General features: G+C 44.0%; 1 protein-coding gene across 2 annotated transcripts; it reads left to right on the forward strand.

Moving 5' to 3' along the window:
* Positions 1 to 825: 825 nt before the first annotated feature.
* Positions 826 to 20,910, forward strand: LOC135517438 (uncharacterized). 2 transcript variants are annotated; one of them, XM_064941724.1, is made up of 17 exons: positions 826 to 1,082; positions 3,542 to 3,648; positions 3,785 to 3,939; positions 5,148 to 5,305; positions 5,534 to 5,701; positions 8,776 to 9,238; positions 9,672 to 9,773; positions 11,662 to 11,755; positions 12,559 to 12,782; positions 13,014 to 13,256; positions 13,527 to 13,625; positions 15,893 to 16,086; positions 16,204 to 16,378; positions 16,669 to 16,825; positions 17,270 to 17,423; positions 20,143 to 20,254; positions 20,450 to 20,910. In XM_064941724.1, the coding sequence occupies exons 1-17, from the start codon at positions 1,068 to 1,070 to the stop codon at positions 20,629 to 20,631; spliced, it is 2,802 nt and encodes a 933-aa protein (XP_064797796.1). In that variant the 5' UTR covers positions 826 to 1,067; the 3' UTR covers positions 20,632 to 20,910. The 2 variants fall into 2 exon arrangements, with proteins under 2 accessions (XP_064797796.1, XP_064797797.1); XM_064941725.1 differs by having other exon boundaries at positions 11,665 to 11,755.
* Positions 20,911 to 21,415: the final 505 nt, after the last annotated feature.

A 21,415-nucleotide genomic window follows, 5' to 3' on the forward strand; every position in this document is an offset into this window, starting at 1 on the left:
TGGGGCTGTTTTTCATGGTTTGGACTAGGCCCCTTCGTTCCAGCGAAGGGAAATCTTAGCACTACAGCATTCAATTACATTTTAGACGATTCTGTGCTTCCAACTTTGTAGCAATAATTTGGGGAAGGCCCTTTCCAGTTTCTGCATGACATTGTCCCGGTGTACAAAGCAAGGTTCATACAGAAATGTTTTGTTGAGATCAGTGTGCACAGAGCCCTGACCTCAACCCCATCGAAACACCTTTGGGATTAATTGGAATGCTGACTGCAAGCTAGGCCTAATATCCCAACATCAATGACCGACCTCACTGCTCTTGTGGTTGAATGGAAGCAAGTCCCTGCAGCAATGTTCCAACATCTAGTGGAACACCTTCCCAGAAGAGCAGAGGTTTTTATAGCAGCAAAGGGAGACCAACTCCATGTTAATTCCTATGATTTTGGAATGTTGATGTTCAACGAGCAGGTGTCCACATACTTTTGGTCGTGTAGTGTTTACGTCATCATAGTTCAAGTCCCCTGTTATTTTCTTGACAAGTTCTCATATATTTGGGAGGGGATACTGACTGTCCTTTTGCCTGACGACTCAAACAGAATTCTTTCGCTGCTCTTTGTGGCGTAGTGGTTGGCCAGAGCAAGGCGTTTGGGTAGCAGGCAAACTGTACTACTGTTCTTGCCGTGGATAAACCATGATCAGAGAATAAATGGAGCAAGCGTGACCCCTGCTGTTCAAATACAGTAATTTAAAGAAAGCGGTACCACGAGCTGCTGGTTATATGGTGTGGATTATCATTTGCTGACTGTCTTGTCTGAGTACACATTGCTACAGACAGTTATATTGATATTGAAACGAAGCGACGAAGTGTTCAAACGTGTGTGTAGTCTGTATAAACATTTTCTTATTTTGGAATAACTGGGGTTTTCGGGGCGTTTCCCACTGTCTGTCAGCAGTTTTGATAGGTTCAAATCGCGTTCTGTAATGTAGCCATTGGCTCTGGCTACTTATCTTTCCTTGACATGCAAGCCAACAACAGGGCACATAGCTAGCTAGTGCAAAGAACCACTGAAAGTATGGATTCCACTCCGGTAAGTTGCAAATAGCCAACTGGCTTTATACTTTCACTTCTAAAGAATAACAGTTATTACTTAGATAAGTTGGTACAGTAGTAACTAACAGTTAGCTAGCTAATTGGATAACGTTAGCTAGCTATGCTAGCTATTGTACCTAGCACATTCTCCATTGTAAATTCCCGTAGCAGTAGTTCGCTTGCTAAAATGACAGTAAGCTAGCTAGCTACCGGTAGTTATCTGCATTACGATACAAATGGCCCTGTTTAGGTTAGAATGAGCTCAAGTAAAATACCCGGACATTGATCATTTCCTTGAAGAAGTGGAGTTCAGAGTGATCATCATGTCACGTCAAGTTTCTAACCTAGAGTAGAGGTCCTAGACTATAGCAAAGATTTTTTGTAACTAAACCAAGATTGACCACAGACTGTCGTTTACAATAGGAATAAATTAGTCAGTGGGCAGAGCCAAGCACGAGCTACCGATATCCTATTGGCGCGATCTAGCAGCATCTGCATATTTCCATCAGGGAACACCTCCTCTGTGAAGTGCGCATGTGCAATAACTCATTCCCGTTGCACTCGAAACAACACGATTTAAAAAAAAACTTTTGGAAAGGGTAAAGTCCACTCGGTTCATATCAGATTGTAGTTTTAGGAACCGAAAACTGTATTGATCCGTTGTCAGTTTAGCCTACATTTATTTCACTGTTCTTAGTAGCAGAAAGCATTTTTTACATTTGTGTCCAAGGCAGCTGTCAATGATCAAGATTAGGCTACTTTTCATATATATATTTTTTTTATGGCGGTTTGAGCGCGGGTAGGCACTAGTAATGTCTGCAGTTTTCGATTTGGCTAAATGCATATCTTTGCCAAAATTCGTAATCTTTCCCATGTCTTATTCGACTAGTAGTTGTTCTGAAATGTTTATTGCTTGCTTACATTTTACTCCCTCTGTTTAATATAACACACACATTGATTATTCATTTCGGTTGCCTATCCTGACGGGAAGTTTGTTCAATAGAAAGTATTTGACTCTGATGTGTGCCACAGAAAGTACTTAACTCTAGTGACAAAATTAAAGGAATTAGAAGGGCCGTTTTCTTGCCTGTCGAAATTCTCCCACCCCCATACTATTTTAGGACTGTAAGGCCTGGCACACTTCAGAATCATTTTGGAAGCTAATGTTGACCAGTAGTGTGTGCCACGGAAAGTATTTGACTCTAGCCACAAAATTAAGGAAATTAGAAGGGGGGTGAATTTTGGCAGGCAAGAAAATGGCCTTACTGAAATACCCCCCCACACCTTCTAATTTCTTTAATTTTGTCACTAGAGTCAAGTACTTTCAGTGGCACACATCAGTCAAATAATTTCTACAGAACAAACTTCCCGTCAGGATAGGCAACTGAAATTAATAATTAATGTATGTGGGTTATATTAAACAAAGGGAGTAAAATGTAGGCAAGCAATAAACATTTCAGAACAACTACTAGTCGAATAAGACATAGGAGAGATTACGAATTTTGGAAAATACATTTATAGACTAATACAAACCGAAAACTGCAGACTTTACTAGTGCCTCCCCCGCAATCAAAGGACACTAATAAAAAAATGCTTTCTGCTACTAAGATCAGTGAAATGTAGGCTAAACTGACAACGGAGTGAAGAGCAGAAATCTCAACTAGCAAGCAAGTCACAGCAATGAAGAATTGAGTGCGTGCTCGTTCACGCGAAGGGGTGGGGGGGGTTGGCACAACACCGGCCAGTGGGCTTCCTCTCATGAGTGGAAATGCCAAGCAGATGCTTCACATTTATACATCTGGGGAAATATCTGTCTCATTGTCCTATTTGTGATTATAGTTTATTAATTGGCACAGGAATATTTTTTTTAAAAATTAATTTTACCTTTATTTAACTAGGCAAGTCAGTTAAGAACAAATTCTTATTTTCAATGACGGCCTAGAAACAGTGGGTTAACTGCCTGTTCAGTGGCAGAACAACAGATTTGTACCTTGTCAGCTCGGGGGTTTGAACTCCAATGCTCTAACCACTAGGCTACCCTGCCACCGAAGTACAATACAGCTAGCTAGATACCAACTAAGCTAGCCAGCTAGTTGAAAATACATATGAAATTGTGCTTTATCAGACCTAGAAAACAAGCTTCTATGACAACACAGCATTTCCCTATAAGGATAAATCTCAAGGTTAGCTCACTTCAATCAGCTGCTGTCTTTGGTCAAACTTGCACTTTGTCGAGCCAAACAATCACTCCATTCACCAGTCACACTTCATTCAGGCATTATTGACTGAGATTGATTGACTTTGTAGGGCATCATCTGATTGTCCTGCTCGAAGACACCAGGGGCACCCTTTGCCCAGCCCCTTTTGTGTTCGGGCAAGAGTGCGGTTTGTGTATAGGCCCGCCTTTTGTTATGACATTTCCTGTTTGTCTCACACCCCCATGGCCTTGTGTTGCAGACTATCGGAGAGTTGTTCCATACCCTGTGTGAGATGGGCTTCAGTGAGGAGCAGATCCAGTCTGCCGTGCAGGCAGGACACTTCTCAGTGCCTGATGCAGCTGAGTGGTGAGTCCTCCCAAACCATAACCCTTAAATGGAAAGGCAAAGAACTGTTTTTCGATGTCAAGACCGGTGTCGTCAATAACTGAACTGGTCAAATGTTTTTTTTTTCACCCATCTTTTTTCTATGTGTTTACGGCAGGCTTTTACAAGGTGAAAATCTGAGGCACAAGCTGGTCAAAAATCCACCCCAGCCAGTTTCAACGGCATTTGCTGCATTCAACCCTCCCAAAGATGCAGGGAGCTCTTGCCCCCCAAGCACATCACACTCACAGACATCGCCCAATGACAGTAGAGGTGTGACACACCATTATGATATTTCATCAGACATTTGTTTTCCATGGTTGATTGCATACTGTAATGTAATGGTCCATTGTCTAATTGTGCACAATTGACCACTTGTGGTGTCTTTTATCCATTTTGTACAAATCAGGTAACGGTCTTGTAAAACTAGGAACAGTCGAGTGGCTTTGCCTTGTTCCCAGCTGCATATACAGGGGAACTGTGTACAGGACAGGACATAAGGCATAAGTTACAGTAAATTATCCAAGCTTTTTGTTTCCAAGCTAATCTCCCTCCCTCCAAAATCGACCAATAATGCTTATTTGTTATAACATAGTGATGACATTGATTACATTTCAGTATATGATGTCTTAGTGGTGCATTTGACATATTGCCATCTTGTTCATGGAGGAGTTTTTGGAAACATCGCATGTGTAGTTTTAGCGACTCTAGGAAGTGACTTTGCAGGCTAACTTATTGCTGCCCCCTCTCTCATTTAGTATCTCAAGTTGAAGGCCAACTGGGGTAGTGTAGGCTGGTGGTAGCAACTCAATTTTCATTCTTCTTTTGTGTGTGATTTCAAAATAATCGGTTCAAGGACATGCATGTGGTGTGATAGTACCAATAATTGCTTCTATGATTGTGTAAAAAAAGATGTAAATATTTGCACGAATACTGACCTCGAAGATTGCCATTTTCCCATTCACCATAATGTGAATCTTACTTTCTGGAAACAGCCTCCAGTACTGCGTTCGACCTTGAACTACTTTGTGACTTCAATGAGCGGGGGCAGTGGCGTCAGGTAGGCTAGTGGTTAGAGAGTTGGGACAGGAAGCGAAAGGTTACTTGTCTGAATCCCCGAGCTGGCAAGGTGGAACAATCTGAGTATGGCAGTTAACCCCCACAATAACTGCTCTCCGGGTGCCGATTATGTGGATGTTGATTAAGGCAGCCCCCGCACCTCTGATTCAGAGGTTTAAATGAGGAAGGCACATTTTGGTTGAATGCATTCAGTTGCGCAACTGACTAGGTATCTATCCCCTTTCCCAGTCGTTCTCCCCTGCCTCAGACACGTTCCTCGTTTGAAATTGTAGCCTTAAATATATATTACTTAACTGAAGTTTTGGGGAAAAATGCCAACCTACTCTGGACATAGCATAGTAGCTAGTTATTTGACTCTTTATTTCAGCAGTGACCATTCTGTTTCTAATGTGTGTCTGAAGGCCCCTCTTTAGTCCTGGGACCCCCGCAACCCACCAGCCCATCCACAGACACCCCACCGTTGGAGTCCCGTATCAGGCAGGACAAGAGTGACTTTCAGGAGCAGCAGAGGATGCGTGTGGCCAACGAGGCCAGGAACGAGAGGAGGCAGAAGAAACAGGTCAGCAGCACCTTCCTGATGGATCAGCTGAAACACACTGGGCACACACACACCCAGCATAGCCACAGGGTATTCAACATGCTAGTCTAACATACTGCAGTGCATATTGCCTTGTGACACAATTTACACTGAAGATTGGTTTATTCAAATGATTGAGACTCTATATTCAGCCCTTTTGCAAAAAAGTCCCACTCAGATATGGCATTCCTGTGACGTGTGTTCCCTCAGGAGCGTGAGCTGGTGCTGAAGCGTATTGCTGAGGACCGGAGGAGCTTACAGGAGAAGAAGACCCAGCCGAGAGCCCCCACTGAGACCACGTCCCCCCCTGGCAGCAGCCAAGGCCAGAGGCTGGGGGGTATGGTCCAGACTAGTGTAGACAACAACTGCATCCTCATGGTGAGACTGAGCCCTCTGGCAATGTTTACATGCAGTGCCTTCAGAAAGTATTCACACCCCTTGACTTTTTGTTGTTACAGCCTGAATTTAAAATTGATTAAATTGAGAATTTCTTTGGTCACTGGCCTACACACAATACCCCATAATGTCAGTGTTTTTTTTATTTGTTGAAATTTCTACAAATTTAATTAAAAGAAAAGCTGAAATTTCTTTGAGTCAATAAGTATTCAACCCCTTTGCTATGGCAAGCTTAAATAAGTTCAGGAGTAAAAATGTGCTTAATAAGTTACATGGACTGTAATAATAGTGTTTAACGTGATTTTTGAATGACTACCTCATCTCTGTACCCCAAACATACAATTATCTGTATGTAAGGTCCCTTAGTCGAGTATTGAATTTCAAATATAGATTCAACCAAAAATAGGTTTTCCACTGCCTCGCAAAGAAGGGAACCTATTGATAGATGGTTTAAAAAAAAGCAGACATTAAATATAACTTTGAGAATGGTGAAGTTGTTAATTACCCAGTAACTACAAAGATACAGGTGTCCTTCCAAACTCAGTTGACAGAGTGGAAGGAAACTGCTCAGGGATTTCACCATGAAGCTAATGGTTTTTATTTTTTTAACCTTTATTTAACTAGGCAAGTCAGTTTAGAACAAATTCTTATTTTCAATGACGGCCTAGGAACAGTGGGTTAACTGCCTGTTCAGGAGCAGAACGACAGATTTGTACCTTGTCAGCTCGGGGGTTTGAACTTGCAACCTTCTGGTTGCTAGTCCAATGCTCTAACCACTAGGTTACGCTGCCGCCCCAGCGCCCATGGTGACGTTAAAACAGTTACAGAGTTTAATGGCTGTGATAGAACTGAGGATGGATCAACAACATTGTAGTTACTTCACAATACTAGTCTAGTTGACAGAATGAAAAGAAAGCCTGTACAGAATAAAAATATTCCAAAACATACATCCTGTTTGAAATAAGGCACTAACGTAATACTACAAACAATGTGGCCAAGCAATTCACTTTTTGTCCTGAATGCGAAGTGTTACGTTTGGGGCAAATACAAAACATTAGTATTACCACTCTCCATATTTTCAAACATAGTCGTGACTGCATGATGTTATGGGTATGCTTGTAATTGTTAAGGACTGGGGAGTTTTTCAGGATAAAAAATGGAATGAAGCTAAACACAGGCAAAATCCTATAGAAAGCAGACTGAACCAGGTTTTCCTATCAGACGCTGGGAGATTAATTCACCTTTCATCAGTACAATAACCTTAAACACATGGCCAAATCTACACTGGAGTTACTTACCAAGAAGACAGTGAATGTTCTTGAGTGGTCAAGTTACAGTTTCGACTTAAATCTACTCAAATCTATGGCAAGACCTGAAAATGGTTGTCTAGCAATGATCAACAACCAATTTGACAGAGCTTGAAGAATTTTGAAAATAATATTGGGCAAATGTTCACAATCCAGGTGTGCAAAGCTCTTGGCGCCTTACCCAGGAAGGTTCAGCTGTAATCGCTGCCAAATGTGCTTCTACGAAGTACTGACTCAAGGTTGTGAATACTTATGTAAATTCAATATTTCTGTATTTCTTTCTCAATAAATTTGAGTGAGGAAAAAAATATATCCAAAAACATGTTTTCACTTTGTCGTTATGGGGTATTGTGTGTAGATGGTGAGAAGAGAAATTGAATTCATTTTTTTTGTTCAGACTGTAATAACAAAATGTGGAGTAAGTCAAGTGGGTATGAATATTTTATGAAGCCACTGTATTCCTATCAGCATAGGCAGTGATCTAAAGTGTGACCATTTTGGTTGCATATGCTCCTAAATATTTTGCTCTACGACCAGTGCGCTTCGCTGTACTGTTGTTCCCGAGTGACTATTTTCATCATGATATGCAATAGAAAATAATGGAAATCCATGTTTTCAAAAGCATGTGAGTGTCGTGTTCATATTTCACAACCTCCGCAGGCTTTTGGAATTGCTTAAAGTCAATTGCCTAATGTCAGTCAATAGCAAAATAACGCACTTATTGATTTAAGCTTACATTATCGCATGCTAAATGTTTCTGATATGTGATGAATGAGCAAACGAATAGATGAGCTGCACCTCCACGTATTTTCCCAGCCAGAGGTCAATTAACCAAAAATATGGAGATTTTGTTTTTTTAAAATCACATTGATTCATTACCAGACAAGTCACAGGATTTTGGTTTGGAGAAGACTAGGCTATTACGCGAGTGAAGAGCAAAATAATCCACTGACGTTAGGCTACATAACATGCTTGCAACATTTTCTGATCAGTCCTGCTAATAGATGAGCAACCTAGAAAAATGTATCCAGTCTATTTAGACAGACAATGTCCACATTATTCTGACATATTTTAGAATGTAAGAATAATTTGAATATCAACATATAAATTTTTTATTATTTTTAGTGTTAATGCCCTATTTAGTGGTTCTATATTAGGCCCAAATGTACAATGATTTACAATTGTATAACGTTGAGGTCCTTGAAAATTAAAATGAAGTGCTGGAGTTATGGGTCAATTTGGATATATTCACTTTTATTCCTCTTAAGTACACGTGGAACTGCATGAAAATACATTTGTAAATGTTGATCCCTTTGTCACACATTGGCTCCATTATTTATATAAATAACCTGTTAAACAATGTAGAAGCCTAATATTCCCCCAATGACAGGTTTTTGTATCAACATTTTAGCTTTTTATAATAAACAAATATTTTACAGGGTTCCATATTCGTTTTAATGGTACAACATGTGCTTCAGAAGTAGCTAGAATACACAGACCCAATATAGGTTATATCTTAATCAATTAAAAACATCTTCTTTTCTGGTGTTCCTTAACACCTGTGATACCAAAATGTGTTGTATTAATTTAGAGCCCTGAGCATAGGTAGACTTCTGTCTCGATTGTTGACTTGAGAGCACACCTATTAGTTGATTGAAGAGGCGTGCATGAAATGTGTAGCCTAGTTAGATGGAGACTGAGGTGGTATGTTTATAATGGAGGTTTCACCCTCTGTGTCTCTCCCTGTAGATCCGGCTACCCTCTGGGGAGTCCATGCGGGAGCGCTTCCCTGCCGACGCCCCTCTGCGCAGTGTGATGGAGCACATCTCTGGGCGCTACCCTTCCCTAGCCTCCTTTTCCCTCCTCCAGGGGTTCCCACGGAAACGCTTTGGGGAGGCGGAGTTGGCTTGCTCCCTGCGCTCCCTGGGCCTCACGCCCAACGCCGCCCTCTGTATCCAGACCACGCCCCCAGAGACACCCCAGGATCCGGCCAGCCCAGCTGATCGCCTCTTATTGGGTCAGGAGGAGGTGGTAGTTGCACCCCCTGCGCTTCCCCAGCCACAGCAGCCCCAGATACCAGAGCTGGAGGAGGAAGGGATGGAGGATCCCGCTCTGCCCCCACCTCTGCCTCACCAGCTGTGGGAAGAAGCAGTGGGCTACGCAGGCATCCCTGGTGTTGGCCCCCCAATGACCGGACCTTCTCACTCCTGGGGTAAGATTCACGTCTGGCGTATGAAGCCGCACATTCACAATGTATTTGATGTATTTTCAAATATCAAAGTTGATGACTTGTTGGGTGTTTTACCTTCAGAAATGTATTTTCTTGGAGTATAAATGTAAAGCTATTTAATTGTCTTACTCATGCAGGCTATTGCATTATGGACCCATTAGTTTGAGGCATCACTTTGTGAAGACACCAAAACACCATTACAGGCACTAAGTTTCATTCAGGTATTCTCTGGGTCAGCTGAATGTGAATTGTTCACCCCGGGCACAGTTTCTCCTAGGTACAGATCTAGGATCAGCTTCCTCTCCCCAATCCTAACCTTAACCGTAAGAGGGAACAATGTGAAACTGACCCAAGATCAGTGTCTAGGTACCACTTCATCCTACTCCAAAGTGTTCATGCAGTTTTTCCCTGACAGGACGGGGCCAGAAGCTGAATCCTGGTGATGCAGAGGAGGCTGCCAGCTCAGACGATGAAGAGATGCCAGAGGGGGGTAGAGAGCCGCACTTCCTCCTCAATGGTACAACAACCTGTGTTTGGAATTTTCTTTTATCCTTCCTTACTTTCTCTCTCTGTATCTCCCTGGTTTTTCCTCTGAACACCTTGTTCTTTACAGTCCAATAAAGATGAGCCCTCCCTCTGTGTCATTGGTTAGACAAATGGCTTTGAACTTGATGAGCACTGCAGCCCCATTTGCAGTAGGATTTAACCTACTGTCCCCTGGGAATATAGTTTTTTTACGCCAGGTTACTGCAGAAGTAGTTGAAGTGAACCAGTGTGTGTAGAAATCCATTGAGTTAACCTGCCATTGCTGCTGTCAGGATAGTGAGCCAACTGGCCCAGTGATGGTGTTTGATATCTCCTCACTGACCATGAGAAAGCTGCTTTGATTGGGAAATAGCAGGAGTATGCGCCTGACTTTCCAACTTATGCAAATTTGCGCCGCACTCACTCGTGCCAAAATAAGTCAGTTTCTCTGAGTATTCAAGCTCTGGGGTACAGACAGTAATCCAAGTGTTACACTTCGTGTGAAGCTCATTGCCGGGGATTCTTTTTACAGCCAAAGAGGAAGCTAAAACTGAAGAAGAGGAACATTGTGATTAGAGAGAGCGATGTTGTTGATGAGAGGCATGTGAAATGTCTGACGTGCATTCAGATGGTTAAATAGCTTGGATATTTGTCTGAAATACACTATATACACAAAGTATGTGGACATCCCTTCAAATGAGTGGATTTGGCTATTTCAGCCAAACCCGTTGCTGACAGGTGTATAAAATTGAGCACACAGCCTTGCAATCTCCATAGACAAACATTGGCAGTAAAATGGCCTTATTGAGGAGCTCAGTGACTTTCAACGTGGCATGTGCTGTTATTGTGAAGTGGAAACCTCTAGGAGCAACAATGGCTCAGCCGTGAGGTGGTAGGCCACACGAGCTCACAGAACGTGACTGCCGGGTGCTGATGCGTGTAGTGCGTAACAATCGCCTGTCCTCAGTTGCAACGCTCACTACTGAGTTTCAAACTGCCTCTGGAAGCACGTCAGCACAATAACTGTTTGTCAGGAGCTTCATGAAATGGGTTTCCATGGCTGAGCAGCCGCACACATGCCTAAGGTCACCATGCGCAATGCCAAGCGTTGGCTGGAGTGGTGTAAAGCAACATTGAACTCTGGAGCAGTGGAAATGCGTTCTCTGGAGTAATGAATCACGCTTTACCATCTAGCAGTCCGACGGACAAATCTGGGTTTGTCGGAAGGACAGGAGAACGCTACCTGGCCCAATGCATAGTGGAAACTGTAAAGTTTGGTGGATGAGGAATAATGGTCTAGGGCTGTTTTTCATGGTTCGGGCGAGGCCTCTTAGTTGCAGTGAAGGGAATCTTAACGCGACAGCATACAATGACATTCAGACGATTCTGTGCATCCAACTTTGTGGCAACAGTTTGGGGAAGGCCCTTCCCTGTTTCAACATGACAATGCCCCTGTGCACAAAGCGAGGTCCATACAGAAATGGTTTGTTGAGATCGGTGTGGAAGAACTTGACTGGCCTGCACAGAAACCCTGACCTCAACCCCATCAAAACTTTTGGGATAAATTGGAACGCCGACTGCGAGCCAGGCCTAATCGCCCAACATCAGTGCCTGACCTGACTAAGGCTCTTGTGGCTGAATGGAAGCAAGACCCCGCAGCAATGTTCCAACATCTAGTGGAAAGCCTTCCCAGAAGAGTGGAGGCTGTTATAGCAGAGAACGGGAGACCAACTCCATATTAATGCCCATGGTTTTGGAATGAGTTGTTCGACGAGTCCGCATACTTTTGGTCATGTAGTGTAATTTAAGATGTATGGCTTCTAGAATTAATACAGATTTAAATGGAATATCCTAAAGGCCTAATCTATGGTTAACCCCAGCAGGTATGCCCCGATTACCCTTCTTCCCAGAGAACCGGCTGCGTGGAGGGCTGGAGCCCAGACACCACTGGCCAGACCAGGGCAACAGACTTAGGTGAGTGCCCAGCCTAAACCTAGCCTATATCATGACCATGCCCTCCACTTTAAAGCAGTCTTTTTTTGTAACGTGATTTCAATTTAATTTAACATTTGATACTACTGTCACAGATCTTCATTGTGAAGGGTTTTAACACTAACACCCAACCATAAACAATTAATGAACATGCACCTGTGGAACTTGTTTAGTTTATGTCTCATTTGTTGAATATTATGTTCATACAAATATTTACACATGTTAAGTTTGCTGAAAATAAACGCAGTTGACAGTGAGAGGACGTTTCTTTTTTTTTGCTGAGTTTATAACCCTAAGCAGAACTTACATCTGAAAAAATATTTGTAGGATTATTCAAATTGAAATGAAATAGGTAACTCTGTTGAAAAATAATCCACTTTCAATGTTTAGTTCTGATCAGCACTGCAACACCTTTATTATTAACTTGTTGAATGTGTAGAAGTGTGCCAGTTTGCTAATGGTCAAACATAAGAGGTGACTTGATGTGTTGGCATGCAAACTTCAGACTTGGCATGTAGCCTTGATGGCATGCAGCCTGAAAAGGGGCTCAGGACCAAAACTTGCTCTGTAAATACATGAATTTTGAATGCAGCAGAGTTCTCCACATTATAGCCAGAGTGTGAACTTGCACACTCCCCGTCATTGATTTAAAGCGTTGGATTGGTGTAAGTTTCCACCATTGTTAAATCCATGACGGGAAGTGTGCACAAGGGGGGAGAATCGGGAAGCTTTTCTTATCTTTTAATCAGTTGACTAGATGTCACACATGGTTGTGTCTCTCCCAGGGAGGGGGTGGCAGAGGACCCAGCAGTGGAGCCAGAAGAGGCTGCAGGTTGTGTGGTGCCGGGGGCAGCGGGCCAGGCTGCAGTAGAGCGCCTCCAGAGAGCTGCCCAGGATGACCCCCAGGCCACTCAGGGTCACCCGTCCCCCCCCAAGAAACCCTTCAGGACGCCCAGCGTCCCCTCCCTCTGTGCAATGGCCACCCGGGCCACAGTCAACCTCATGACAGGTCAGAGAACAACTTTAAAGTCCAACACTGTTATTTGCACACAAATAAAGGTTGAAAGGCCTCACCTCTTGCCGACTGTTTTTCCAACCATCTCATCTCAGAAATTGTCAGAATTGTACATACATTGTGGTTTATTGCAATTGTGTAAAAAATTCAAGATCAGAGAAATTCATGTCTGGAAAGCTGCATAGACAACTTCTTTCTTTCTCTCCTTCGTTCCTCCTCTCTTAGCTCCCAGCATGCAGTACAGCAGCAGTCTGTCGTGTCTGACCCCTGAACTGGCCGAGCTCCTGCTCAGTCACATGTCCCGCGAGAGGCTCCTTCGCCCGCGCACCCTGGAACTCTTTTTCGGCTGCCCGATGCAGAAGTTTGTCCTCAACTGCTACCCGTACTCCACCAACGAGCTGCTCCGGCAGCTACGGGCCTTCACTGCACTGAAGCACCTGAGCCTGGTCAACTCTCCTCTCATCACAGGTATACCTTTACCTTGACAGCATTTGTGCTCACTGAGTATGCGTCCCAAATGGCAACCTATTCCATATAAAATGCACTAATTTTGACCAGAGCCCTATTTCAACACTATTATTAGCGCCATTTGAATGTCAAGTTAAGAAAGAAAGTTACAAAAATAAAGCAATATAGATGCATTGGTAAGCTATCACTTTAAAGCATGTGACTGGTTATCTTTGCAGCTTGTGTCTATGATAGTGATGGTTGCTATCTCTTTGTCTTCCCGTTGTCCAGACGCAGGCCTCTCTGTGCTGTGCAGCCTACTGAAACTGCAGCACCTGAACCTGGCCTCATGTAGCAAGCTAACAGACTCCTGTCTGCAACACATCACAGGTGAGGTTCTTCTCTAATTCTGGGTTGTATTCACTAGGCACCAAACAAAAGAAAACTGACTGAAACAGGAAGGGACTATACATGAACTTGCCCAATAAGTAACGTTTGTTTTGGTTTTCTGTTGCAAAACGTTTTGCTACGGTGTGCACTAATAAATATGACCCTGGCTACAGCATAGAATGGCTGTGGATGAATTAAGTTTTTAATGCTTGGTAAGCAGTCTTGTGAATATACAGTGCATTCGGAAAGTATTCAGACCCCTTAAATTTTTCCACATTTTGTTACGTTACAGCCTTATTCTAAATGGATTAAAACAATTATAATCCTCATCAATCTGCACACATTACCCTATAATGACAAAGCAAAAACAGGTTTTTAGACATTTTTGCACATTTTTATAAAAAATCTAAAACTGAAATATCACATTTACATAAGTATTCAGACCCTTTACTCAGTACTTTGTTAAAGCACCTTTGGCAGAGATTACAGCCTCGAGTCTTCTTGGGTATGACACTACAAGGTTGGCACACCTGTATTTGGGGAGTTTCTCCCATTCTTCTCTGCAGATCCTCTCAAGCTCTGTAAGGTTGGATGGGAAGTGGCGCTGCACAACTATTTTCTCTCCAGAGATGTTAGATCGGGTTCAAGTCTGGGCTCTGGCTGGGCCACTAAAGAATATTCAGAGACTTGTCCGGAAGCCACTCCTGCCTTGTCTTGGCTGTGTTCTTAGGGTCGTTGTCCTGTTGGAAGGTGAACCTTTGCCCCAGTCTGAGGTCCTGAGTGCTCTGGAGCAGGTTTTCATCAAGGATCTCGCTGTACATTGCTCCGTTCATCTTTCCCTCGATCCTGACTAGTCTCCCAGTCCCTGCTGCTGAAAAACATCCCCACAGTATGATGCTGCTGCCACCACCATGCTTCACCCTTTGGGATGGTGCCAGGTTTCCTCCAGACGTGACGTTTGGCATTCAGGCCAAAGAGTTCAATCTTGGTTTCATCAGAGGAGGAGGGTTTTTTATTTTTTTATAAATTTGCTAACATTTCTAAAAACCTGTTTTCATTTTGCCATTATGGGGTATTGTGTGTAGATTGATGAGAAGAACAAATATATATCAATTTTAGAACAAGGCTGTAATGTAACAATGTGGTAAAGGGAAGGGGCCTGAATAGTTTCCGAATGCACTGTAGGTCAGAAGACCTTGAAAAAGAAAGGGGTAACTTTGTAAAGCTGAAGCCTGCTATGACTCCTTGCAAGAACACTAGGTCAAGCCTTCTAAACTGATTTTAAAGGTTAAAAATTGAAAACAGGAATACCTTATTTGCGTCAGTATTCTGACCCTTTGCTATGAGACTCAAAATTGAGCTCAGGCGCATCCTGATTCCATGAATCATCCTTGATATGTTTCTACAACTTGGAGTCCACCTGTGGTAAATTCAATTGATTGGACATGGTTTGGAAAGGCACATAACCTGTCTATATAAGGTCCCAAGTTGACAGTGCATGTCAGAGCAAAAACCAAGCCATGAAGTCTAAGTAACTGTCCGTAGAGCTCCGAGACAGGATTGTGTCGAGGCACAGATCTGGGGAAGGGTACCACATTTTTTTGCAGCATTGAAGGGCCCCAAGAACACAGTGGCCACCATTATTCTTAAATGGAAGAAGTTTGGAACCACCAAGACTCTTCCTAGAGCTGGCTGCCCGGCTAAACTGAGCAACGGGGGGGGGGACTGAGAACCAGATGGTCAATCTGACAGCGCTCTAGAGTTCCTCTGTGGAGACAGGAGAACCTTCCAGAAGGACAACCATCTCTGCAGCAGTCCAGCAACTGGCCATTATGGTAGAGTGGCCAGACGGAAGCCACTCCTCAGTAAAAGGCACATGACAGCCCGCTTGGGGTTTGCCAAAAGGCACCTAAAGGACTCTCAGACCATGAGAAACAAGATTCAACAAAGTAGGGTCTGAATACTTATGCAAATGTAATACTTCATTTGCTAACATTTCCCCAAAATTATGGGATATTGTGTGTAGAATGATGAGGGGGAAAAGCTATTTAATCAATTTTAGAATAAGACTGTAACGTAACAAAATGTGGAAAAAGTCAAGGGGTCTGAATACCTTCCGAAAGCATAATATGGTAAGAGTGGCGCTTCAACTTGGTAAAAATGATTGAAATCATAATTACGGATAAATGTGTCAACCATTTCACCAACTTGAAAGGAGGACTAAGATAAAAACAAAAATTTCACTCTGCACCCTTTGTGTCTGAAAGGCTTGAAGAGCCTGTCTTTCCTGTCGCTAGACCAGACCAAAGTAAGCGATGTAGGGATGGTACTGTACCTGCAGTCTGCTCCTTCGACACTCACCCAGCTTAGTCTGAACCAGACCTCTATCACGGAGGCCACCCTGGCAGCGCTGCCCACCTGTGTGCCCCAGCTACGACTGCTCAGCATCAAACACACTAAGGTAGCTCACTCTTGCGCTCCTACAAGCACACAAACATGACAACATACCCAACCACAATATCCTGAGCCCATTTTAAGATTTAGGTCTACTTTGACCCCTTCCTCCCTCGTCTGTCAGGTGAGTGACGTGTCGGCCCTGGCTGAGCTTCCCAGCCTGCAGACCCTCTACCTGGACGGCACGGCGGTGAGGGAGGGCTCTCTGGAGCACCTGGCCACCCACTCCACCCTTTCTGCCCTCAGCGTGGCTGGCATCTCCGTCGCTGATGGCAACAACATTCTCCAGATCATCTCAGGTGAGCTGCACATTGTATGTGTGTGTACAGCAGGAGTACTCACATCTGAGAGAAAGAGAGGGAGGGAGACTGTGTACAGCAGGAGTTTTCAAATCAGGGCCTCAAGGTCTGCAGTACTGCTGTTTGATTGACTTAAAGTAATTGATTTTCCAGACTCCATTCTCCTTGTTTTCTCAGGTCCCTGATTAGAGGGGAAGATTACTGCAGATGTTAATGTTGTGTATGGCTCACAGTATATAGTTCAATGTGTTTACTAAAGTACTACGTCTGTTTTGGCTTGTTCATCCCAGGTCTCCGGCTGACCCAGCTGACCCTGCCTGGACGCCACTCGGTGACGGACGCCGGCCTGGCCTTCCTCTCCAGACTGTCCCTGCTGTCCGAGCTGGACCTAACTGACTACACATACGTCACCGACCAGGGGGTCACCCAGCTGGCTACCATGACCAGGTCAGCTCACTCTCTCATAAATATTATCCTCTCCTGGTGTCAATATACACGCTTGTCATGATAGTCTGGCACTCAGTGGTCACCAACCTCTGTCTTGTGGAGCTATACAATGATTTCAACTAATCATTTAGACTAACTGGTTGTGTTCGTGGTGAGCTGGAACAAAGATCTGCACACTATTGCTCACATGGACTAGAATTGGTGGTCACTGCTCTAGTTGATTCACCAGCGTCCTCCAGTGTTGACATTGCAGTGAATGAAGAAATGCTGGGCCGTATTCATTAGGGACCAAACAGAAGAAAACGGACTGAAACACAGAGGGACTACCTGAATTACCTGTTCAATAACAAACGCTAATATTTGTTTTCTGTTGCAAAACGTTTTGATACGGTGAGCACTAATGTATACGACCCTGATAGAAATGTCCCCCTCTCCTGTCTCCAGGCTGAAAAGGCTGTCACTCAGCAACACGCAGGTGACGGACGCCGGGCTGCCCTCCCTGCGCTGTCTGCAGGAGCTGCTGGAGCTGTGTCTGGACCGCACGGCCGTCACCAGCCGAGGAGTGGCCGCCCTCGTCACCGGTCTGCCACACCTGCAGGTACGGAGCACGCATGAAACCCCAAAGACAACTATTGTGTCAGTGGATAGAATTCTGCAAATCAGTTATAGGTCAGCTAGGGCGCTAACAGTGCTCCGTTGTAAAACTTTGTTCAAGCTGCACGGCCAGGTACGACTCCCAACACCATCATTAAGTTTGCCGATGACACAACAGTGTCATGATCACCGACAACGACGAGACAGCCTATAGGGAGGAGGTCAGAGACCTGGCAGTGTGGTGCCAGGACAACAACCTCTCCCTCAATGTGATCAAGACAAAGGAGATGATTGTGGACTACAGGAAAAGAAGGACTGAGCACACCCCCATTCTCATCGACAGGGCTGTAGTGGAGCAGGTTGAGCGCGTCAAGTTCCTTGGTGTCCACATCACCAACAAACTAACATGGTCCAAGCACACCAAGACAATCGTGAAGAGGGCACAACAAAATCTATTCCCCCTCAGGAAAAGATTTGGCATGGATCCTCAAAAGGTTTTACAGCTGCACTATCGAGAGCATCTGGTTGCATCACTGCCTGGTATGGCAACTGCTCGGCCTCCGACCGTAAGACACTACAGAGGTTAGTGCGTACGGCCCAGTACATCACTGGGGCCAAGCTTTCTGCCATCCAGGACCTCTATACCAGGCGGTGTCAGAGGAAGGCCCTAAAAATTGTCAAAGACTCCAGCCACCACCATAGACTGTTCTCTCTGCTACCGCACGGCACCGGAGCGTCAAGTCTAGGTCCAAGATGCTTCTTAACAGCTTCTACCCCCAAGTCATAAGACTCCTGAACATCTAATCAAATGGCTACCCAGACTATTTGCATTCCCCCCCTCTCTCTCTTTTACACCGCTGCTACTCTGTTATTATCTATGCATAGTCACTTTAACTCTACCTACATGTACATATTACCTCAATTAACTCGACTAACTGGTGCCCCCACACATGGACTCTGTATCGGTACCCCCCTGTATATAGCCTCGCTATTGTTATTTTACTGCTGCTCTTTAATTACTTGTTCCTTTTATTTCTTATACAGTGCCTTGCGAAAGTATTCGGCCCCCTTGAACTTTGCGACCTTTTGCCACATTTCAGGCTTCAAACATAAAGATATAAAACTGTATTTTTTTTGTGAAGAATCAACAACAAGTGGGACACAATCATGAAGTGGAACGACATTTATTGGATATTTCAAACTTTTTTAACAAATCAAAAACTGAAAAATTGGGCGTGCAAAATTATTCAGCCCCCTTAAGTTAATACTTTGTAGTGCCACCTTTTGCTGCGATTACAGCTGTAAGTCGCTTGGGGTATGTCTCTATCAGTTTTTCACATCGAGAGACTGAAATTTTTTCCCATTCCTCCTTGCAAAACAGCTCGAGCTCAGTGAGGTTGGACGGAGAGCATTTGTGAACAGCAGTTTTCAGTTCTTTCCACAGATTCTCGATTGGATGCAGGTCTGGACTTTGACTTGGCCATTCTAACACCTGGATATGTTTATTTTTGAACCATTCCATTGTAGATTTTGCTTTATGTGTTGGATCATTGTCTTGTTGGAAGACAAATCTCCGTCCCAGTCTCAGGTATTTTGCAGACTCCAAGTTTTCTTCCAGAATGGTCCTGTATTTGGCCCCATCCATCTTCCCATCAATTTTAACCATCTTCCCTGTCCCTGCTGAAGAAAAGCAGGCCCAAACCATGATGCTGCCACCACCATGTTTGACAGTGGGTATGGTATGTTCAGGGTGAGGAGCTGTGTTGCTTTTACGCCAAACATAACGTTTTGCATTGTTGCCAAAAAGTTCAATTTTGGTTTCATCTGACCAGAGCACCTTCTTCCACATGCTTGGTGTGTCTCCCAGGTGGCTCGTGGCAAACTTTAAACGACACTTTTTATGGATATCTTTAAGAAATGGCTTTCTTCTTGCCACTCTTCCATAAAGGCCAGATTTGTGCAATATACGACTGATTGCTGTCCTATGGACAGAGTCTCCCACCTCAGCTGTAGATCTCTGCAGTTCATCCAGAGTGATCATGGGCTTCTTGGCTGCATCTCTGATCAGTCTTCTCCTTGTATGAGCTGAAAGTTTAGAGGGACGGCCAGGTCTTGGTAGATTTGCAGTGGTCTGATACTCCTTCCATTTCAATATTATCGCTTGCACAGTGCTCCTTGGGATGTTTAAAGCTTGGGAAATCTTTTTGAATCCAAATCCGGCTTTAAACTTCTTCACAACAGTATCTCGGACCTGCCTGGTGTGTTCCTTGTTCTTCATGATGCTCTCTGCGCTTTTAACGGACCTCTGAGACTATCACAGTGCAGGTGCATTTATACGGAGACTTGATTACACACAGGTGGATTGTATTTATCATCTTTAGTCATTTAGGTCAACATTGGATCATTCAGAGATCCTCACTGAACTTCTGGAGAGAGTTTGCTGCACTGAAAGTAAAGGGGCTGAATAATTTTGCACGCCCAATTTTTCAGTTTTTGATTTGTTAAAAAAGTTTGAAATATCCAATAAATGTCTTTCAAGGGGGCCGAATACTTTCGCAAGGCACTGTATATATTTTTTTACAGCATTGTTGGTTAGGGGCTTGTAAGTAAGCATTTCACTGTAAGGTCTACACCTGTTGTATTCGTGTATTTGACTAATAAAATTATTGATTTGATGCAATTATTAGCAGTAGTTGCATTGATGTTGTGGCTTTATGTTCCAGGTATTAAGCTTGGCCAGTACTCAGGTGGGCGACACGGTCGTGAGGAGAGGTCTGGTCCACTGTGTTCAGCTCTTCAAGCTCAACCTGAGCCGGACACGCATCACTGACCACGGTAAGATCCCATCATACACAGTTGAATAAAGGGCGCACTTGGCCCAAAATAGTCAACTGGACGGTCATTGCAAAAATAGGACATGAGCTCTCTAATACATCTCTATAGGTCCCACTCATTATCTTGCAACACTTCCATGGAAGTATTTAGAGGTGAAAACCTAATATACCTTCTTTTTGTGTCCATTTCCCTCAGGACTGAAGTTCCTGAAGTGCATGTGTCTGACCCAGGTGAATCTGGACGGCTCGGGCGTGACCCTATCGGGCATCGCCAACCTGATTGCCTCCTGTCCCCACATCACCAGCATCAGGGCCAGCAACCCGCGAGCCATCCCCCCTGACCAGGTCTCCGACGACAACGACGGTGACAATCAGTAGGGGGATGAGTAGTGACCCCGCCCAGCCCTTTCTGATGAGGCTTGGGTCAGCTAGCTAGTAGCTTCCGCTGTGCTCGGCGGTATCAGCCCCATGTTTCTGCATCCAGCTGACAGGCTCGGCGTAGTCTGGGTGAAGAGAAACCCAGCTCAAACTGCACTGCTTCAACAGCCATACTAGCTGTCAACCTTAGAAGGGTGCCTTATTGTGCTTCTAAAGGTCTAGATAGGAGCCCTGCTCCCTGTAGTTAATCACAAACACCATTAAAGTTATTACGATGAAGTCTCACATAAGTGTGCTATGTTGATCTCGGTGTAGGGTTCAGTTGTCCCTAAATGCAGATTTTGGGTCAGTTTTGCATTTCTCCCGCTAATGGTTCAGTGCAGGATTGGGGAGGGATAGCTGATCCTTGATCTGTACCTAAGGGAAACTTCACTCCAGAATGTAGATCCCCCTGGGCCTGGCAGAGGTATAGTATGCATGATGTCCAATCTACATAAAGCAAAGGAACTATGATTAAGAATTGATCAGGGATATAACCTTCATATATCACAGCATGTTTTCACCCAGATTTTTCCGCCTGAATTCTCTAATGAATCAGTTAACACTACTGAGGTCCAACATTTACTTACTTCCTGTATTGTCAAAAAACAAATGTTGGGGGTGGTTCAAGCTAAGGCAGGTTCTATCTACAGTTGAAGTAGGAAGCTTACATACGCCTTAGCCAACTACATTTAAACTCAGTTTTTCACAATTCCTGATATTTAATCCTAGTAGAAATTCCCTG

The sequence above is a fragment of the Oncorhynchus masou genome, chromosome 28, assembly GCF_036934945.1.
Source record: "Oncorhynchus masou masou isolate Uvic2021 chromosome 28, UVic_Omas_1.1, whole genome shotgun sequence".
NCBI lineage: Eukaryota > Metazoa > Chordata > Actinopteri > Salmoniformes > Salmonidae > Oncorhynchus > Oncorhynchus masou.

What these genes read in the sequence shown, in the direction of transcription:
- LOC135517438 (XM_064941724.1), top strand. An exon ending in GCCGCACTTCCTCCTCAATG is followed by an intron (nt 9,774 to 11,661) that starts GTACAACAACCT and finishes GGTTAACCCCAG; the next exon opens with CAGGTATGCCCCGATTACCC. An exon ending in TCAGCATCAAACACACTAAG is followed by an intron (nt 16,087 to 16,203) that starts GTAGCTCACTCT and finishes CTCGTCTGTCAG; the next exon opens with GTGAGTGACGTGTCGGCCCT.